Source organism: Diuraphis noxia, unplaced genomic scaffold, assembly GCF_037042655.1.
Source record: "Diuraphis noxia isolate RWA-SAM2 unplaced genomic scaffold, SU_Dnox_SAM2 contig0001, whole genome shotgun sequence".
In the NCBI taxonomy this organism is placed as follows: Eukaryota; Metazoa; Arthropoda; class Insecta; order Hemiptera; family Aphididae; genus Diuraphis; species Diuraphis noxia.
In genome coordinates, this window is record NW_028301711.1 from 14339272 (window position 1) to 14362703 (window position 23432).

Here is a 23432-nt window from a genome sequence, read left to right on the forward strand (position 1 = left end):
TATCATGTTTTATTTCACATAATTTTAATTTCTATAAATATTTAAAGACTTTACGTTTTACTCCGTCTAATGGCGTGAGGTGTTGAGCACCCTGTTTACTTGATGTATCTGAGGGTTTGTCAAAAAACGATGGCGATGGTGTTAACAGTTTGCGTTTAACGTCCCGCTTGTTTAATTTTTTCGCGGTTTTACCGCTTGTGAAGTCGAGAATAAATGGTGGTTGGTTGAAAGACGTCGGACCGTCGTTCTCATCAACTGCGGGGGGCGTTGGTCGAGATTCGATGTATTGAGGTGTTGTATACCATGGAGGGTACTGTGCATCATTGTCCGAATTACGTCTACAACGATTGTCTACGTCTGTATGCTATACAAATAATATTTTGTTAATATATATTTATCATAAAAATTAAATGTGAGCATTACCATTGATTTTGTTTTCTGAATTGATGTCCATGTCCCCTGTGTAGGATTGATTTGTGATAAAAATTCATTGATACCGCATTCCTCGTCAACCACCTAAATAATTATTATAATTATTAATTGTGTAATTTTTTTTTTTTAATTTATAAATTATAAATTACCCTTGCTTGTGAAAGGTCCATTGGAGACAAGCTCGAATATCTCAGAGGTGAAATGAGTCTCATTTCGGATTCGGTAAATAACTATAAAATAATAATAAATACAATAAATATTTTTATGAGTGATATAATATTTTTTTCACATTACCTCAGGTGTGTTTCGTGCCCTTCTACGATCTATCCAAATTCTAAGTAACTGCATAGGTGCATACATCTGGATTTGATAGGTCAGGTTAGGAGATGTAGTTGTGTTTTCTAAAGGTGTACCCAACTTTATGAATACTTCCATTTCATGTTCAGTATTTGGTGGTTTGGTATCTTGTAAACTAGTTTCTTCTAGATAATCGCAATACTCATCGATTTGATTAAGAAGAATGGTTTGGATGAATGATTTTTGAATCATAGTTTTTGAAATACACCATTCTAATTTATTTAGCTCAATCAAATCTGCACGATTCAATAAAACTCTGCATTCGCTTTTATTTTTACATTCAACAACTAGATTGTTTTCACCCTTGTACACCATACTCGATATTAGAAATAAATCAGTTTCGAGAAAAGTTATTCGTTTATTTGTTCGTGGTGTTTCTAATATAAATGATAATATATTACCGATAAGAGCAAATATACGTCTTAGGAAATCTGTTGTTAATTTTATATGTCTCGATGAAGTGATTAAATGTATAACAGTTTGAAATTCATCAGTTGGATCGATACCAATATGCACAAACTTACGTGCTGTAAAGTCTAATGTATATGATGTAGATTCCATAAGATATGCAGGTGGTGTCGGTGGAATGTATGTATACGACTTCTTTTTGATATCAACAATTGGACCGGCCATATTGAAAAATAAAAACACTTGTAAAAATTAAAAACCGTTGTAAAAATTAAAAACACTGATGATTTTAAATAACGTTGAGTAAATTAAAAATGACTGTATGAAAGAAGTAAGGTAAAGTACGAGTATAGCTCTCTGGAACAGACTGATTCGATTTGGGTACACTTAGTGGCTTATATGCTTATGGAAAAAGTGAGAAGGGTTATTATATTGTACATTAATAAATAATTGTATTCGTATTATACTAAATATGTAAAAGATAAGTAGGTGTTATACTTAATGATATAATTATGTATACTGTATAGAGTAGCTTTATAGTATTAATATCTTTAATAGCTGGTTACAGTAATAGTATTGTTTCATTTTAACTATATAATACTTTCATAATATAGTTGATGATATTTAAAATATAATTAAATAATTGTATTTGTGATATATTAAACATGGAAATGATAAGTATGTGTTATACTGGTTAATACTTTCATAATAATATTATAGTTGATGATATTTAAAATATAAATAAATATTTCTATTTAAATCATACTAAACATGTAAAAGTAAATTTCGTGAAAGCTAGTGATTCCATTGCATGTTATTCACTAATAGGTATTTTAATTTGTTGTTAAACGAATAAGATATTTTGTATTATAGATCGGTTATTCGATGTAAGAGTAAATTTCGTGAAAGCTAGTGATTCCATTGCATGTTATTCACTAATAGGTATTTTAATTTGTTGTTGTTAAACGATTAAGATATTTTGTATTATAGATCGGTTATTCATTAACAGCTAAAATTAAATTTCGTGAAAGCTAGTGATTTCATTATATGTTATGATGTAATGTTATGGGGGTAAATATACAAAATATGTATCAGTCACGTGATGAGTAGACGGGTTCAGGAGGTGTATGAGGTGGGGTGGGGTAAATATACGTCGCGTACGTGCGTGATCGGGCGGCGACGAGGACGAGTAAAGACGAGGATGAGGGGCAGCAAGGGCAGCGGGGCAGCAAGGGCAGTAAGGCAGCAAGGGCAGCAAGGGTTGCAAGGGTTGCAAGGGTTGCAAGGGTTGTAAGGGTTGCAAGGGTTGCAAGGGTTGCAAGGGTTGCAAGGGTTGCAAGGGTTGCAAGGGTTGCAAGGGGCAGCCTTCTGAATGCTCTATTATATACTACTAATAACCATTTGTGATACATCAGTTGGAATCTCAACATTATTAAAACATTCTTCGTCACAAACATCTGTTACAGTGCACATAGATACTTGTCCCTCAGAAGTTGCGGTTTCATCATTGAAAGTGACAGTATCAAGCTCTGCATCGTCTTCCTTCTTCTTTGTGGGCATAGCCCCACTGATAAGACGCACTTTCTGTCGCCCCACTGATGACGATGTAAAGCATGTAGCATCAAAATGTGCAGAACAGACTCTTTGAAACTGGACATCACAATTCACCAAGTCATTACGACCAATTAATGATGCCCATTGATTAGACCTAAAACAATACACAACACCATACAACTTGTATAATTTTAATGCACTTAAATGTTTATAAAAAATACTGTAATATGGAAATACTAAACACGATACCTAATAACATTGTTCTGTGCTAATAATCAAATTTATAACCCAGTGATAAAGACAAACTTTTCTTTAAAAGTCAACAATTCTATAATATTAGGTATATAATGAATAATATAAATTAATAATTATATTTGTACTTACTCTTCAACATTCTTCGGAAACCTGAAAAACGAAACCTTGGATTGTTCCTGTCCAGTCTTGTTGTAACAAAACGATGCAGCACACGTCATAACCATGATTGTTTTAATTATTATTTATAATTATAATTACTAACAATAATTAAAACAAAAAAAATTACTGAACGTGTTTAGCGAAAAATTATAAGTTAAATGTTGTAGTAAAGCCGTAGCCCGTAAGCCGTTTAGTCAAAAACGTAAACAAACAACAAACCGTTTATCTCAAAAAAAAAATCGTTCATAACAACACTTCTAAACCACCAGGTAATCATTTACAACTTCAACACTAAACCACCAGAGATCGACCACCAAGCAGGTGGGGATTGCAGAGTGTCGCTTCTATATTGTTCTGTGTTACTACTATTTATTATTTATTTAATTATTATACTTATTTTTACTCTGTTGGGTCAGAAGGGCCAAAATATTATATATTTATTTGTCAACCATAAGGGCTGCACATTTATAATTGTATATTTATCTTGCTTAGCCATAAGGGCTTGATTTATTGTTATTTGTCGTGCCAGAAGGGCCGCGTATTATTTTTATATTACAATTTTTCTATATAAGCTTACAGCTCTGATAGCTACCTAATTTATATATTTTATTCTGTTTGGTCATAATAAGGGCTGTGCATCTATGTAACAGATTTTAATTATTATACTTATTTTTACTCTGTTGGGTCAGAAGGGCCAAAATATTATATATTTATTTGTCAACCATAAGGGCTGCACATTTATAATTGTATATTTATCTTGCTTAGCCATAAGGGCTTGATTTATTGTTATTTGTCGTGCCAGAAGGGCCGCGTATTATTTTTATATTACAATTTTTCTATATAAGCTTACAGCTCTGATAGCTACCTAATTTATATATTTTATTCTGTTTGGTCATAAGGGCTGTGCATCTATGTAACAGATTTTAATTATTATACTTATTTTTACTCTGTTGGGCCAGAAGGGCCAAAATATTATTTATTTATTTGTCAACCATAAGGGCTGCACATTTATAATTGTATATTTATCTTGTTTAGCTATAAGGGCTTGATTTATTATTATTATATTATTTTTATTGTGCCATAAGGGCTATACATATTTATTATATTCTGTCGTGCCACAAGGGCCGTGCATTATTTATATTTGTATTGATTACTTTTACACGAGCATCAGTTCTAACTGCTGTGATTTTATTATATATTTGTGCAATTATTATTATTGTGTATTATACAGCAACAGCAGCTTATTACTAGAAACTTTGTTACTATTTATTATTATTTGTTTTATTGTACACACCTACATATATACACACATAACACAAATAACACACGTAAAACACAACACGCACTACATAGCTCGACAGTATTTGCCCGGCATTCCCGACCACTGCTGTTCGAGCTATTACACCAATACACACCCAGCTAGTCCTCGTACATTTAAGATCTAGGTGGTAGTGGTGAACAACAAAGGTGTCCGGGATGCGCATATTATTTTTATATGCCTTCGGCCCTAACATATATAATTAAGGATATTTATTAATCTTCAGTTATAAATATAATATTGTTCAGACGAACTTGTCTAATCCAATGCTTAAGCCTAACTTTGTTTCGCTTAAGCAGCTGGATAGTAAATCGGTGTTCTTAAGTCTCAACAATAATTAATTTAATTCTGAAGAAAGCATATTATCCGTATACATAATATTAGGTTAATTTTTTTTTTCTAGAAATATATATTTAATTAATGATAATTGAATTTAATATTATATTATAATATTTCATAATATTATTTATAATGTTAAATGTGCACCTGAACAATTTTAATGAACGTAAATTAATATTATCAGATGATCAAAAATATGATGTAGAATGTGAAATGGTATCTTCAGGTACATCTTTAAGTGCCCCGCCACACTACTCCGGTTTCACCGGACCGGTGAAAACGCACTGCTCGTTTCGCGTCTGGTTTATCAAAACACATTGGTTTAGGTTTAATCCACCATACTATTCCTGTACGTTCATGTCCGTTTTTGCGTCAACCGGAATGAACGGTGCTCGATGCGTTGAAAACGGAAAGGGATAGACGGATGAAATAATCAAAACACATAATTTCATACCTGTCACACTGTTACGTTCTAATCGGACTGCGGTTTTCGAAATTGCAATTTGTGATTTTTTAAGTTATATTTCCTATTGAATACATTTTCGATTGGTATCATGTTTGACACTGATAAATTTATCCAATATATTCAAATTTCAAAGTTATAGCTCAACATGGGAAATGGGCTCCAAAAAATATTCAGACAAGCATCTGAAACTTAAAAGTTGGATGGACATCGGGAGCTCAATGTATTTAGATAAGAATGCGCTGGAAAAGAATAGAAAAGATGAAAGAGGTAAGAAATTAACACATATATTATGTGAAATTCTAAATCAGTGTATAATATAGGCATATGATTGATATTAGTATATTATGATTTATATGAATCCACAGTTTTTGTACCTATAGAAAAACTATTAAAATTTAAGTTGAAATAATACGACAAAAATGAACATTATACAATATTATATTATTCATCAAATTATTAATACAATTTAATAATATATATAAATAGATGTATTATTTAATATATATATTAAATGTAAAACATTTAAATGTAATATAATATTATAGATATTTAATATTTATACAGGCAGGCCTGCTACGGAACAAACAACCGTCGATAGAAAAAGATCTTTAGAGACCACCAAATAATATTGGGAAAAAGATGCGTTGTGACGAGTGAAAATCACACATGATGAATAGGAATGCCCGTTCAACGATGTGATTTTCATTCGTCTAAACGCACTTACGCGGACCAACCAATGACGGACTAGATTGTCGAAAAGGCTATAAATACCGGACACTTTCGACAATCTAGTCAGTCAGTCGTCCAGTCAGTAGTAGCCAGTAGTCAGTCAGTACAGTCAACGTTCAGTTCACACTCAGAACAGCCCAAGAACCCAAACCAACCGACAGGCAACAGCGCCACAAAACAGCAGTTTTCACCGCTTCTCAACAGGCAACAGCGCCCACTGATTGTTTTCGATCACCGTTCGACAGGCACCAGCGCCAAAATCAGCAGTTTTCACCGCTTGTTTCAACAGGGCACCAGCGCCCACAGGTAAGCCGCCGCGAAAGCGTCGCAAACCGTCCTTCCGAAACAGCTGTCGTTGGGCCACGCCCCCTCATTGCCACAGCATCCCATCCCTCCCTACCAACGGAAACAGGAAACCCACACTCCCATTCAACACCTTCACACCACCCGAATAAAACGCTCTTTTCAGAGCGACAGTAAAAATACTGCCACTTTCGCGGTGGGCGGTCGTAAACCGCTTAAGCGTAAAGGAGGTAGCGCCTCTGCCTCAAACCCAAAACAAAAATTAGCTCGCCAACGCTCAGCGCCTCCCTCCCCTTCACCACCGCCAAACTCCTCTGATTCCGAGACAATCGAGTCCCTTTCTGATTCAAGCTCCTCCACCATGTCATCCTGTTCCTCCGACAAAGCTCCTACCTTAACTGCGTTAACTAAACCCACTTCACCATCCGTACCAAAAGATAACTTAACTTCACTACAATCAAACCTCCGACTAAACTAAGACCTCCACCCATCATTCTATCATCCAGCTCCTGGCGTAAGGTCGCGCCCGTCATCTACGGGCTCGCAAACCTTACACCTTCTACCCTAACAGCAAAAGCAACAGCAAGCAATCAAATTACTCTTCAGACCACCGAACCGACTCAATTCCGTCTCATCCAAAGTACCTTGTTACAAAATGGAACCGACTTCCACACCTTCTTTCTCCCTGAAGAACGCTCTGTCAAGGTCGTCCTGAAGGGAATCCCTAGTGACATCCCGGTCGACGAGATCAAACAGGAACTCGAAACCCTCGGCTTTTCGACCACCTTCATCCACCGTTTTGGCACTCCCGACAAACCAATTCCCCTATGTCTTGTCCACATTGCCGCTGATCCGAAAGCTAAAGACATTTTTCTTTTAAACAACCTATTTTATATTTCCATCTCAGTAGAACCCTTGAAATCCTCCGTACCTTCCCAATGCTTCTCATGCCAACGCTTCGGTCACGGCTCCCGCAACTGCGGACACCCGCCGAGGTGTGTCAAATGTGCTGGCAACCATGCTGCTAAGGACTGTAAAAAAACCCGGGAAGAATCTCGGACCTGCTGCAACTGCGGCGGCCCACATACCGCAAATTTCCGTGGTTGTGCACATTTCCTATCGCAAAAACCACTCCCACCACCAACCTCGGTCCCAATCATTCAAATTCCACAAACCCTACGCCCTGTCCAACAAGAAACCCAACAACCACCCAAATCTTCTCCACCACCTCTAGCCCCTCAACCGACTTCCACAATTTCCTACGCCTTAGCTACTTCAGGGTCTCCTCACACTCCACGTACTTCCCAAGCACCCAACTGGACTTAACCCTCATTCTAAACTTATTAACCAACCTCCTGACTGCCATATCCACCAACCAGGATCCGCAAACACTGATCGAATCGACCATAAAGACATTCCTGACCATACTCACTCCCCGCAATGACTAATTTAAAAATTCTATTTTGGAATTCGAACGGCATAAAGCACAAACTCAACGAACTACAAGCCCTCGCACTTCATCTCAAAACTGACATAATCTTACTTAACGAAACCCGCCTATCTCCTTCTACCGCGCTAAAGATTCCTAACTATTTCACTTACAGAAACGACCTACCGACCATCCGTGGCTCGCCCCCTCACGGCGGCACTGCCGTTCTTATCCACCGACGCATCGTCCACCAACCTATGACTCTAAACACAACCATTCAAACATCTTCTGTCCTCATCAAACTTAACAATCACGAAATACTTATTTCAGCGGTATACAAACCTCCCGGTGCTACACTCACAACAAACGACTTAGACTTACTAACTCAAAGCGCGGAATGGCAAATTTCGGCAGGCGATTTCAACGCCAAGCACCTGATGTGGCACGGCCACTCGACGAACGCGGCCGGCCGTACCCTCTTTGATCACGTACAACACTCAGACTATTCCGTTACTGCCCCCTCATCCCCCACTCACTTTCCGACTTACACTCGCCACAGACCCGACATACTCGACATCGCACTCGTACGAATACCTTACGCAACCCAAATCGACAACATCAACGAACTATCTTCCGACCACAACCCTATTCTTCTGGAGACATTATGAATCGTCTCATCGTCTCCTCCGGCTTCAAAGCACTTCATAAACTGGACCAAATACAAAACTATCCTCACCAACTTACCTAACACCGCCGCGCTACCGACCAATGACAAACCGTCAATCGACCTAGCAATCGATTGTCTGACCAAAAACTTACAACAAGCGATTGAAGCAAGCGTATTTACTCCTAAACTTAAAAATTCATCCTTCATACTACCAGACTACTTAAAACTGGAAATAACCGACAAAAACCGCCTACGCCGTCTATGGCAAAGAAACCGTGACCCGACCATTAAACGCCAACTTAACGCCAAAATCTCTCTAATCAGAACCCTACTCGTAACTCACAAAACTGACCAATGGGACACCTTTCTAAACTCTCTTGACCCACATGACAACTCCATTTACAAACTAAACAAATGCCTCCTCCACAAACGTCCAGCATCCATCCACTGACCGGCCCTAACGGCCTTGTCTTTCCTGCCAAAGACCGAGCCGAACTGATAGCGAACTCCCTCGAGCAACAATTCCAAACAAACCCCGGTCCCGACATACCAGAAGTAACCGCTCACTACCAGTCACTACAAAACCTAAATACCACAAATTCTAATCTATTCACCACCCCCGGCACCATCCAAAACATCATAAGTAACCTTCGCAAAAAGAAAGCCCACGGCGACGATCTCATCACCAACACGGCTCTTAAATTTCTACCCAACAATATTTTACTATCCCTAACACGAATCATTAACAGCTCCTTCAGAATCTGCTACTTTCCACTCGCCTGGAAAAAAGCAGTCATAATTTCCATTCCCAAACCAGGCAAAGATCATAAAATACCCGCAAACTACAGACCAATAGCTCTCCTCTCCTCCTTATCTAAAATCTACGAACGTCTCATCCTCACTCACCTTCAAAACAACCTTCGAGACAAAATCCGTCCAGAACAATTTGCCTTCAGAGCTGAGCACTCTACTACCCAGCAACTGACCAAACTCACTAACCAACTCAGCCAGAACTTTAACAACAACATTAACACCGCTTCTATATTTCTTGACGTGGAGAAAGCTTTCGACAGAGTCTGGCACGCTGGACTCCTTTACAAACTTTCTCAACTCAATATCCCGATCGAAATCGTTAAAATCATCGAATTCTTTCTTACTGACCGCACTTTCATCACTAAAATTGAAGACTCCTTCTCGTCCATCAGACACATTATCGCAGGCGTCCCTCAAGGATCCTGCCTTTCACCAACTCTCTATTTGACCTACATAAACGACATACCAACGACTCCTAAAGCTCTTCTCTCGTTATTCGCCTACTTACGACAAAAACCAAAAACGTGCAGCAATTCAATTACAACAACAACTTAACGTGGAAACCATTTGGTTTCACAGATGGCGAATTAAAATAAACGCAACCAAAACTGTAGGTATAATTTTCGGACGTTCAAATACCACACATGTACCACCATTACTACTCGACAACCACCCCATTAGCTGGTCCAACCAAGCGAAATACCTCGGCGTTACCATAGGGCGCAGACTCACCTTCGGCAAACACATCCTTAACATCACTAAAAAGGCCACCCGCACCCGAGGTATGCTTTACCCCATACTAAACGGCACTAGCCCCGTCCCAATGACAACAAAACTAACCATTCTTAAACTTTACGTCGCTCCAATCCTAACGTACGCTGGCTCTTCGTGGGCTCCCTTCATAGGTCCCTCACAATGGAACCGCATTGAATCCGTCCAAAACATCGGCATACGCACTATAACGGGTCTGCCTTCCTTCGTTAAAAACTCGGTCCTTCTAAAATCCACTAATTTCAAATCTATTCAAAATTCTATTCGTTCCCAAACCAATTCAATGTTCTACAAAAACTCTTTCTCAAATCACGACCACATCCGACTTTTAGGCAAAACTCACACTCCTCCAACTACCAAACGCTTACTCAAACCCTACCCACTCACCTGGGTAAATCAATAAAATAACTAAACCTTCCAAGTAAACTTCCACCCACTAGTAGAGGCATAAGCCTGGAATAGTTAACGGCATAGCCACCCCCCCTCAAAGCAAAGCAAAAAATCTAGTCAGTCCACTTCAAGCCTTCAAACCGTCTACACTACCAACGATCCAGTTTAGTTCAGACAATCGAAGACCCGGACCACACAACAACACTAGCAGCTCAACGACGATACGCCGCTCCACGGCTACAAGCATCGTCTGACCGACGAACACCGGCGCAACCACCACTGTACGGCGAATATCAGTGCCGACCCGCAGCTCAACGACGATACGCCGCTCCACGGCTACAAGCATCGTCTGACCGACGAACACCGGCGCAACCACCACTGTACGGCGAATATCAGTGCCGACCCGCAGCTCAACGACGATACGCCGCTCCACGGCTACAAGCATTGTCTGACCGACGAACACCGGCGCAACCACCACTGTACGGCGAATATCAGTGCCGACCCGCAGCTCAACGACGATACGCCGCTCCACGGCTACAAGCATTGTCTGACCGACGAACACCGGCGCAACCACCACTGTACGGCGAATATCAGTGCCGACCCGCAGCTCAACGACGATACGCCGCTCCACGGCTACAAGCATCGTCTGACCGACGAACACCGGCGCAACCACCACTGTACGGCGAATATCAGTGCCGACCCGCAGCTCGACGACGATACGCCGCTCCACGGCTTCGAGCATCGTCCGACCGACGAACACCAGCGCAAACCACCGCTCCACGGCGTGTATCAGTGCCGCGGCCAACAGAACAGTCCGGATTTCAATAAAACGGCCCTTTTCAGGGCCAACACTTTCACCACCCAGGGCACTTATTTAAGTTGACCTTCCCGAGCCAGGTTCGTCGTCGGGGTACCACTTACCTAAGTTTGTACCGACGACGGCCGGCTCCCGAGCCCAATATTTGTAACTAAACAAATCTAAAATCATATTGTAGTGATAGAGTCCGGTAACTACTCGACTACTACCCAAGCGCCCCCGATTGTGTCGACTCACTTATATAAGTCTGGTCGACACAAATCGACGCTTTACTCACCCTTACATTGTATATATATATATATATTATAAATAGAAATAGAGAGATACCTAATTACCAAAAAACCAAAGTCTAACATTTATTTAAGACACGGGCCGTCCATCCGGGTGAACCGTTTCAGGCCCCTGCTTAAATATTTCAATATCAATTTATAAACGTTTACAATTAAAAGATATTTTATAAATGTATGTTGTAAGAAATTGAAATCGGCTTTCATAATATTAAAATATTAACGTTCTTTTAACAACAAACAATCGTACCACATACAAATTATTATTTAATATATTAATGAAAATACAAAAAAACGTGTACATCCTCGCTACGGCGACGCAACAACAACAAAGACAACCTCAAAACAATAAAATAATAATCATAATCATAATAGTAATAATAATAATGATAATAATAATAATAATGATAATGATAATAATAATAGTAATAATGATAGGAACACTATCACAATTTATAATTTATTACATAAAAAAAATTATGTATGTATATAATATGACGAATGTTGTTATTGTATTTATGTATACATTTACTGAATTATAATAATATAATATTAATAAATACAGCTAGAAATTTATAAACACTACTAATTGTTATTTGAGTAAAACAATTTAAGTTAAGTAGCTCAAGATTAAATTTTATGAAATTGGAATGGCACTGATCCAGGTCTCATTAAATAATTTGCAAAGTAATCCCTAACTTCAGTTCCTTGAGTAGGTACGAGCACCTGTAACACGAATTTCAATATTATCCAACATATTTGTCTCTGTATCTTCATTATTGAAGCCATCTCTTCTTCAAACAAAGTTGAGTAAAACACAACCCGATTTAATTATTTCGTCCACAAAATCGGGCTTTACTTGTATCTATTGGTGTACAGTGGCGTAAATTGGGTGGTGCAAATGTGGCACTTGCACAACCACGTTTGAAATGTGGACCACCACAAGTGCAAGCTTATATTTTTGCACCACCAGAAAATCATAAAAATTTGTAGAGGTACCTATAGTTAATTATAGTTATAGTTAAGTAAATATTAGTTAATTAAACAAGTATCTGTAAACATATTTTTATTGGCGTCTAAAGTATTAGAATAAAATAATAAAAAATTCCAAACTATTTTGAGTTAGAACTTCATAAACATTTTAGGTTCTGAGCGGAGCGATGAATGTTATCATTTTACAGTGATGTGTTTTTATTTTTTTGTGTCTGTGTAAGTTAATTTAAAACAAATTACTATAGCATTTTCTATACACGATACAATTTTCAAAATATTTTGATTTATTTTGAACTGTTTACGGACATTTCCAGTTTCCAATTTGTTTAGTTTTTTTTGTATGAATGTCAATAACATTTTATTTGTTGGGTAAAAAAGATTGACAATTTAATAGAAAGCTCCTAATATATTGTTACAAAGGCAGATGAAAAATATTAAAAATACGCGGTCACAATTTTTTTATAAGCATTTCAAGTCTTCAAGATCAAATTTTGAAAAAAAAAAACCATAGATTTGACTGATAAATACATGCTTGAAACTTATACCGAATGATTTTTTTATCATTGAACATTCATTATTTCAAAAATTATTAATGTTTTTGAAAATATTTTTTTTACATTGTTTCAAGTTGTTTCGCTTGTCTAAACTCCAAATGCTTATAACTGATTAACTACTCGACGAGTAGTACTCGTCCTAAACTCTTAAATTTTTATGAATCAAAACACTTAGAAAAATATTGCGCTTTGGAATATGAAATTAAAACTCTATGTTGTCATCCAAAAAAGTAAAATACTTAAAAAATGATAAGGATAAAAAAATTTAAAAATATAATTTTTTAATAAAAACGTTGGTTTTTTAACAACTTGAAACTATGTAAAAATTATTTTCAAAAACATTAATAATTTTTGAAATAATGAAAGTTCACTGATAAAAAAAATCACCCGGTATAATAAATCTGTTATACTTAAATTATAATCTGCGTGTTTCATTTGTTTTATATTACTATTCACGAATTAAGACAGGGCCTAAAATATATTTAATTTCAGGGGACACACTTATTAATTTAACTGTCAAATTTGGACTTTGACAGATTTTTATAGCAAAAAAAAACCTGTGTTGGCTGTAACTCCCAAAATCCGCCTTCTTTTATGTACCACTTATTACCTTACAGTTTACACATTAATGATATTTATATGATATTGGTACTAAAAATACATAAAATAAATACAAGTATAAGTTAAAAATATTTTATTATAGTAATATGAAACAACTTAAAATGAATAATACTTAATAGATAAATCATCAGTTGATTGCTTTAGTCGATCAGCTTTAGCTTCAGGAAAAACACCTTGATACCACTCTTGGTTGGTCGCTTTTTCATGCACCTTACTATGCCACTGTTTTTCGTTCAACCATAACAATACAGCTTCCTTTGGATATTTCACTGTCTTGTTCTTATTTTGATAAAAACTGTTCTTTTAAATCTAACATTTAAAAATATAATACAGCGCTCTAGATACTCTATTAAAATAAATACAAAATAGTACACTAAAAATTATTCTAAAAAAAGCGGGTAAGTTGTGGATGTCGCTCTGCTGTACAGTAGGTTACTGTAATTGATGGGATTAAATTTGAATGCAATGATAAGTATCATTGTATACGAAAAACGATTCTAAACGGATATGATTTGTCAGTCTAGGATATATTATATTTAAATATTGTCATATTATATTCTATTTTGAAACAAATATTTGATTTTTCAATTAAGACGCATTTTGCATATGACATGGTTAATCAATTAGTGTAGTTATCATAATTCATAATACCTTATAATATTATCATAGATATACATATACCTGGTTTGAGGATAAATCGTTATCATTACGCGATTTCATAAAAATTTAAAACTCAAACGCTCAAAACATTTTTCCTATAATGATGCTTCAAATTTTTTCTATAGCTATTTGAAGCAAAACTTACGGAAAACTTAGCGTTAAATTTTATAACCTTAAATATAAATACAAACAATATTATAAATATTGAACTACAAAATAATTCGCAAATATTCATGGTTTTAACGAATTTTTGTCAATATTTGAAATTCAAATGCTTATAAAAATTTAATTTGCATTTCCGGTGGAAATTTTTGTTTGATAAAGATTGAAAAACTTGTAAGGAATCTTATATTAAATTTTTAAATCTTAGTTTAAAAAAGAAAATTTTTTATTAATTTCTAGCTTAAAATAATTTGTGAATTTTTGTGATTTTTACGTATTTTGTCAAAATTCAAACTTTGAAGTTTGAATGCTTATAAAAAAAAATTGTAACTAAGAATTTCTTTTATTTTTCAACTGCTATTGTAATAATATGTTAATAGCAATTTTATTAATATTCGGTGAAAATATCATGTATCAATGGTCATTCGTTTTAAAGTTACATCAAAAATCAAAATCGATTTTGTCGAAAACTGATTGTACGTAAAATTTCCTGTTTTCCGTTAATTTTTAGTTTGTTTATCCCGATTATTTAGAAAAATATTAAGAATTTTTTACTTTTGATTCCCTGAAGTACAAACTAGATTCACTTTCTGATCGAACGAGGTACTGAAGTCAAAAATCGAAGCATTTTTACTCCCCCATAACGTAATGACAAACACAAAAAAAAATATTCATGGTTTTGACGAATTTTTGTCAATATTTGAACTTTAAATGCTAATTAAAAAAAATTGTGCCTATGTATTCTTATAATTTTTCATTCACTATGAGAATAACTTATGAGGAACTTTGTATTAAATTTTAAAGTATTTTGATAGGGCCAAAAAATTTTTATCGACACTTCAAAAAAATATTTTCAGACAAATTGAAAATTTCAGTCGTCTATAAATATCTCAAAAAAAGTCAAAATATTTTGAAAATTAAGCCATGTAAAGAAAATGCCAATCTAAATAACTGAAAAAATGTTCAAATATTTAAAATCGTTATTAAAAAAAATTGTCTCACGACTTTTAATTTTTTTTAGCTACAATAAGAACAACTCATAAGGAACCTTGTATTAAATTTTCAAGTTTTTTTGGTCGTCCAACATTTTTTTACCGACACTTCAAAAAAAAATTCTCAAAAAATTTTGAAAATTAAACTGTATATAGATAACACTAACATAAACATTTGGAGAAAATTTCAAATATTTACAGTGACTAGTTTTTGAATGACAACCATATAAAAAAATCGATTTGGTCGAAAACTGATTTTTCGTAAGAATTCTCGTTTTTCTGTCTTTTTTTTGTTGTTTTTCTCGATTTTTTTGAAAACTGTTGGAAAATGTTTACTTTTGACCTCTATAATGCACCAAGGATCTTCAATTTTACATCGGAAACCACCCCCAAAGTTTGAAATCGAAGCATTATTTCGACTAGTTATGCTGTACACAGAAAAAAAAAAAAAAACACACATCATTGTAAAATCAATATATTCATCACTTCGTTCAGAATCTAAAAAAGCAGGTAAGTAAGTGGATGTTGCTCTGCTGTACATTAGGTTACAAGTGGGTTACTGTAGTGGATGGTATCAAATTTGAATTCAATGATATAATATCATTGTATACGGAAAACGATTCTTATTGGAGACGAGTTGTCACTGACAACTTGTCAGTCTAGGATATTTTATAAAAAATTAGGGTGCTAGTGTAGCGTGCGATCTACCAGCTCGTTTCTGAAAATATAAAATATAAAAATCATCCACATAAAATAAGATTGGTTTTAGACACTTTAGTCGTCGTTAATTATGTATGTCGCCCACGTATCTTCTAAAAATGTACCAGCTCGTTTCTGGAAATATAAAATATAAAAATCATCCACATAAAATAAATTTGGTTTTAGACAATTTAGTCGTCGTTAATTATATATGTCACCTGCGTATAATGTCGCCATTCTAAAAATGCAATGAACAAATCTGGTTGACTTTTCTGCCACATCTTCCGGCAATACTGATCCAAATGTGACTGAAGCATTTGGATAGGTATGCCTCTCTTTTTCTTCAGTATGGATATTTTTGCATCCAACCATGATCTTTCAACACCCTGTGTGTGGGCACCTGTTAAGGGGTCAACATAATTTTCTTGGTGATAAACAGTTACATGAATGAACCTTTCTGGGGGTCTATTCTCAAAGGTATCGAAAACCACTTTCGATCAAAAATCGATCGTAAATATCGTCTTTTACGATTTCCGCAAAAATTACTATTCTCAAACGTTTTCGACAGCTAGTTCGACAGTAATATTCGACAATTCACAACGACAGTGAATTACGTGTCGAAAACACTTTACGACAATCGTCACTTATCATTATTATTATATTATTTTGTTTAAACTTATAATTGGTGAAATTTATAATTTACAACATTACAACCATGGCATTTGACCATGACTTGGAAGATTATATGCTAAATAACATCGGAAATATGGACATATTTAATATTATGAATATAGAAAATATACCAAGGCGTATTTTACTAGTGGAAGATCCATTTGTTGGTAATAATCATATTTATTTTTTTAACACAGATATATGAATATTAATATTGTTGTACAAACATTAACTACTATTGACTATTGTACCTACTAATTTCAAGATATTTGAACATAAGTATGTAATTTGTGATTTTCATAAAAAGAAATATGGTTTTAATTTTTAATTTTTCAGTTTTTGCTAATTTTGATGTAAATAGATAGATATGTTTGTTTTAACTATTGGAAAATTAATTTCAATGCCTAAGTTTTTGAAACAGAAAACTTTTCTATATAATCATGTACATTTTAATTTTTAGAACTTAGTGATAGACAATTTATTGGAACTTATCGGTTGAATAAGATGCTAGTTCGAGAATTATTAGACATTCTGACTCCATTTATGGTTAGTTCTGTGACAAATGCTGGCTTAAGTATACAAAGAAAGGTTTGTAATAAATAACAATGTTGTACAAATATAAGATTATTGTAATTATATTATATTATGTAATATTTTTTTGTTCTGTTATTCTTTAAGTTGTTAACTGCTCTAAGATTTTTTGCCAGTGGGAGCTATCAACAAGATATAGGGGAAAATAGAGGTTCTGCTGTAAGTCAACCTTCTGTTAGCAGATGCATTACTGAGGTAATAAATGCTTTTAATTGTCCAGAAATATTAAATAAATATATTCATTTTCCAAGTTCCCTTGGAGAACTCAATGATGTCCGTTTTGGGTAAGTATTCTGTTATTGGAACATCTTAGAAAATATTGCATTTATATACTTTCATTACTAGATTTTATGAAAAATTTGGTATACCTGGTGTAATAGGAGTTATTGATGGGACTCACATAGCCATAGTACCTCCAAAGTCAGAGGATATTATTTATCCGGAACATGTATATGTTAACCGTAAAGGGTATCATAGCATTAACACACAATTGGTAAATCTATTTTAGAGTATAATCAACATTTGGAATTTAAATATTTTTTTATACTGTGTTAAAGATTTGTGACTCTAATATGAAAATTTTAAATGTATGCGCAAAATTCCCTGGAAGCACACATGACAGTCATATTTGGCGTGTTAGTCCTGTTTTAGGACTATTAAAACATTTACACTCAATTGGACATACTTCTTATTTTTTACTAGGTAGGTACACCAATTTAATTCAAATTACTAATTTATTGGTTCTAGTAACTGTTGACTTATTTATTTGTAATTTAAATAGGTGACTCTGGGTATGGTTTAAGACCATGGCTATTGACACCACTTACAGAATATCAACCAAACACCCCAGAAGCTAGGTACAACACTTGGTTGTGTAGAACAAGGTCACTGATAGAGCGGTGTAATGGTGTTTTTAAAATGCGTTTTAGGTATTATTAAAATGTGATTATATATTTATATTACCTAGACCAAAAGATAGAAATGACCAATTTGTTTTTTTTTTTTAGATGTTTACTTAAGCACAGAGTGCTACATTATGCACCAGAAAAAGCATCAAGCATAATAAATGCTTGTGCTGTGCTTCATAATATTTGTATAAGCAACAATTTACCTATTATAGACAATGATGGCGAATTTGAAGAAAATGATTATGGCATTTTAAATAATGCAGCTATTAATGAGCCAAATGCAACCCGTGCAAATACAGAGCTAATAGCAGGAAAACGAATGCAACAACAAATAATTAATTCATATTTTAAATGAATTCAGAAAGCTGACAAATAGTTAAAACATTAATAGTTTATTTATTTAGATAAGCGTATTACTAACAATGTATATTTAATGTATAGGTTCATAGTGGTTAGTGGGTCTTACACCACAAAATGTATCACAAAATAATAATAATGATACTTAGTTTTTTATATAAACATTTAAAATTTAACTTTAACAAAATAAATATTACCTCAGTCTTGTAGTTATGAGTAGTATTTTATTACCATAAAATGTATCACAAATTAAAAATAATAATAATAACAATACCTAGTAATTATTTAAAATTTACAATTTAACTTTAACTTTAACAAAATAAATATTACCTCAGCCTTGTAGTTACGAGTAGTATATTATTACCATAAAATGTATCACAAATTAAAAATAATAATAATAACAATACCTAGTTATTATATAAAATTTACAATTTAACTTTAACTTTAACAAAATAAATATTACCTCAGCCTTGTAGTTACGAGTAGTCTTTTACCATAAAATGTACATATCACAAATTAAAATTAATAATAATGATACTTGGTTTTTTCATATAAACATTTGGAATTTAAATTTAAATTAAATATTATTAAATATTGTCTTATAGAATATTCAATTATAAATTTTAATTTTAATTTATAATATTTATGTTTGCTTCCATTAAAGCCAACTTCCTCTCTTTGACAATGGCAATCCTTTCTAAGAGCAGCAACTTCTGAGTGTAGTACTCTTTAAGAATTTTATTTCTGTCTTCACTTATGCTAATTACTTGTAAAGATGCATTGACAGATTTTTGAAAGACATCTAGTTTACTAGAACATTTTTAATTAAAACCACTTTAATTATGTTTTGTATGTATAAGTTTTAGGTATTACTTTCATACCTTGCAAAATACAAGTTCATGTTAGGTAATTTAAGTTTAAAATACATACACTCAACCATATTTCGAGTGTCCTTATTTAAAGTTGTAATTATTGAAATCTCTCTTTAAATCTGACTATCAAAATTAATGGGTAACATTTGATTTTTTTAATACATAGTATATGTCAAGGCCCCCTTGATTGAACAGAAATTAATATTTTTTATAGCATATGATTTTTTTACATAAAAAAAGTTTTATCCTTTCTTTGAGTGCCATTGTCACTAATAAAATATCAATATATTACCTGTTTTTAGTTTTTAATCCAACTTTGTCTTCCCTCTTGCTGTTGTCTTTACTGGTATTATCAGTCATAATAAAATCTTGTAATGGTCTGTAATAAAATATGATTTAAATATATTATCAAATAAAATGTGTAAAAAAAAAATATTTATAGTTACATTATGTCCGTAGACACAAGTTCGATTGATCTTGGTAGTGATAAATCTGGCAAACAAGTCTCTGTCTCACTTTTTTCGTAATCAACTTGTGATTCAACTAGTGGACTAAAAAATATTATATTGTTTGGTTTAAAAATGTAATTATTTTAATTACTACTCTCAATTGTTATTGGAATTTTCAATTGTTTTATTATAAATTATTTTATTAAATATTTAATGCTTACTGTAAACTATTGGTCGAAGAATCCACTGTAATTTCATATCCCTCAAAAGAGACGATGGGTTCAAGTGTATTTGGTTGACCATAAATTGGTACATCACCTATTATACCAACAATTTTTTCATCTAATGGTGCTAACTCATTCTCTAACTCATAGCTCCCTCCACCTGTTTTTCTAGTACTTTTTTTAAGTTCAATACATCTTGTTTTGGCATTACACTTCATATCTGTCCAACACTATTTGGTATAAAAATAAAAAATATGTAAAACAAAAATTAGTGATGAGTTAATTAATTGGTGTTAATAATTAATATTAGTCATTATTCATTAATAATTACTTTTCTCCATTTGTCAGCGGTCTTGTTAGCACCAACCATAGAATTTAATAACTGAGTTATTTGTTCCCATAAATTGTGAGCCTTTTTGTGGGTGAAGCTGGAGGTAAATTTACCTCTTTTTAAATCCGTATTATTCTCCATAAACTCGACGAGTGCTTCCTTCTGTGCATTTGTTACGGACCTTCCTTTGCATTTCTTTAGGCTCATAGTGTTATAGTTATTATAAATTTATAACTTCAAAGTTCAAACTAACTACTAAGTACCTATAAGTATTAAGTATTATAAATACTTTAGGCTTAGATAGTATTTGGTAATAAATTGGTATGATTTAATAATATTAATTAACTTTTGTTATCATTCAAATTAATGATAACAATTAAAAATGTCATGGAAAAAATATGATTTTATTCGACAGTCGAATGGAGTGTCGAAAGTAATTTATTATATTCGACAGTTGTTTGAGAATACGATTGATCGAAAATATCGATATTAACGATCGAATATTGTCAATCGAACCATATTGTTCGATTATCAGATTCGATACCTTTGAGAATAGGCCCCCTGGTACCATGGTTACGGTTGCTTTGGACCTGTGCCCCCCATCTGTATTTGCTGGTGGCTTATCTCCACCTAACATGCGACCACGGTTATATTTTCGACGACCGGCGAAGCGGGCTTCGTCTATTTGAATGGGGATGGCGTGTGTACCAAGCATTTTTTTTTTTTTTTTTTAATTACAGCAGTGCACACTTCACGACACGATCGTTTTGTTGGATCTTCCAGTAAGTTCAGCCGCCTGAATGAGAGGTATTTTGATGATAAACATGAACACTATTTCTATAATCTCGCTAAGTGTTAGATTACATGTTACTCTGCTATTGAGGTCTGTAAAGTGAAAAAAGGTATTTCCTTGGCGAACTGAACGAGAAGTTTGACAACCTTTTTTTGGGCACCTGAATTTAGGCACAAATTCACCATTACGGTTCTTCCGTCGTTTTTCATGTTTGTCATCGTCGTTTGTGCCACACTTATGGCAAGGGTCAATATTTTTCACATCTTTTAAAAGTTGGTGTTCTCGTAAGATTGCAGTGCACGCTTGCTCTGAACTTGCAACACGAATATAAAAATCTTTGAGAAGCATGACGGAATTATCTAACAAAAACAAAAAAAATACGTGCGTCGTCGAAATCGGAAAGCACACTAAATTATTATCGACTATCGAAGACGAAATATAACGTTAATGTCGTTAACAATAAATTATCGATTTCTTTTCGCTCATGTACGATAAAGCGATCAATATTATCTTTATCATATTATACAAAAATATAACTTCCCAATTTCCCATACGAATTAAAAGTTAAATTTAAGTTAAAACATTAAGTTAGTTAGCTCGTTATTTTTTTTTTCAAATTAACTTTTAACTTAACAGGTTACTTTTTTTAAGATTAACGTGTTAATTTCAAGTTAATTTTATTCAAAAATATTTAAATTACGTTAATTTTCGTCCAAAGAATAATGCAAATACATACAGTAAACATTATTATGTGTATGGATTTTTTATTTTGAAAGTTAGAAAGTTTTAATTTTAAACTAAGTTAAGTTACATTTTTTTCAAAGTTAACGTTTAACTAAACGATTAACTTTCAACTTAACTTTATTATTTTAAAATAATTGAACTTATCGAGTTAAAAAAAATCGTTATCCTTGGTAATAGGTATATATATATTACAATTTATAATTTATAATTTATAAGTTCAAAGCAAATGGCAACAGTGCTTCAAAGTTGCAGATAAAAATCGTCGATAAAGGTAATGGGTAGATCATGGGTAGAACACACGTAAGCGGTAGATCGCACGTTACACTAGCACCAAAATTAGTTATATTGTTATTATTAAAAAAAAAAAATGTAGTTACCTATAAAATAAATTCCAAATTAATCAAATCAGATCATAATGTTACGTGGAACCTTGTTTTAAATTTTCAATCTTTAGCTATAAAAGTTTAACCTTTTATAAATTGTTAACAACCAAAGAATTTGTAAAGTATCAATCAAACAAATTTAGTCAAAATTTGAATTTTAGATACTTATAAAAAAAAAAGTGTCAATGTATTTTAAATATTTTACAACTGCTTTTAAATCAACGCATGGGGAACCTAGTATTAAATTTTCAAGTTTAATACGCAATAAATAAAATTTTATCGACATTTATAGAATAAAAAACTAAAAACGGGAAATTTTTATATGTCTGTAAATAACATAAAATTGTTGAAATATTTTTAAAATTGTATCATGTTTAGAAAATTCCAGTTTAAACATTCAGTGAAAATTTCTAGCTTTTACGGGAATTAGTTCTAGAGTTACACCAATATCTGAAATCAATTTTTTCAAAAATCAATTTTTCGTAAAAATTCCCGTTTTTCCTTAAATTTTTTTTAATTTTCCCGGTGCTTTTGAAAACTATTGGGAATTTCAAAAAATGACCTCCCCTATGCACCAACTAGATTCACTTTCCAACCGGAAATGAAATTGAAAATCAAAGCATTATTTAGACAACTTATCCATGTACACAGACACACAAAAAAAAAACATACACCATTGTAAAATCAATACTTTCATCGCTCCACTCAGAATCTCATATAAATTTGCTTTATCATTTTGCAAGCGTGGCTGAGCAAGCATTTTCTTTCGTTGACCCTCCACGTATGGTCCGTCGTTCCACTGCTAGTAGGTGAATAGGAGAAGTGTAGGCTATAACCGCCAATGCTGTGTACGACGACAATACGCATATTACTCGAAGTAATGATCTCCTGTGGACCGCCTCTAGTTTCTCTATTGCTTTCGTTGAAGCTGAC

General features: G+C 33.6%; 2 protein-coding genes across 2 annotated transcripts; both read right to left on the minus strand.

Moving 5' to 3' along the window:
• Positions 1-31: 31 nt before the first annotated feature.
• On the minus strand, positions 32-1832 carry LOC149059865 (uncharacterized). Its single transcript, XM_089226620.1, has 4 exons — positions 727-1832; positions 582-662; positions 424-516; positions 32-364 (listed from the first exon to the last, which is right to left on the minus strand). Exons 1-4 carry the CDS (start codon positions 1420-1422, stop codon positions 32-34), a joined length of 1203 nt encoding a protein of 400 aa, XP_089082746.1. The 5' UTR covers positions 1423-1832.
• Positions 1833-2577: 745 nt separating this feature from the next.
• On the minus strand, positions 2578-3517 carry LOC149059866 (uncharacterized). The gene is made up of 2 exons (XM_089226624.1): positions 3136-3517; positions 2578-2905 (listed from the first exon to the last, which is right to left on the minus strand). Exons 1-2 carry the CDS (start codon positions 3228-3230, stop codon positions 2578-2580), a joined length of 423 nt encoding a protein of 140 aa, XP_089082750.1. The 5' UTR covers positions 3231-3517.
• Positions 3518-23432: the final 19915 nt, after the last annotated feature.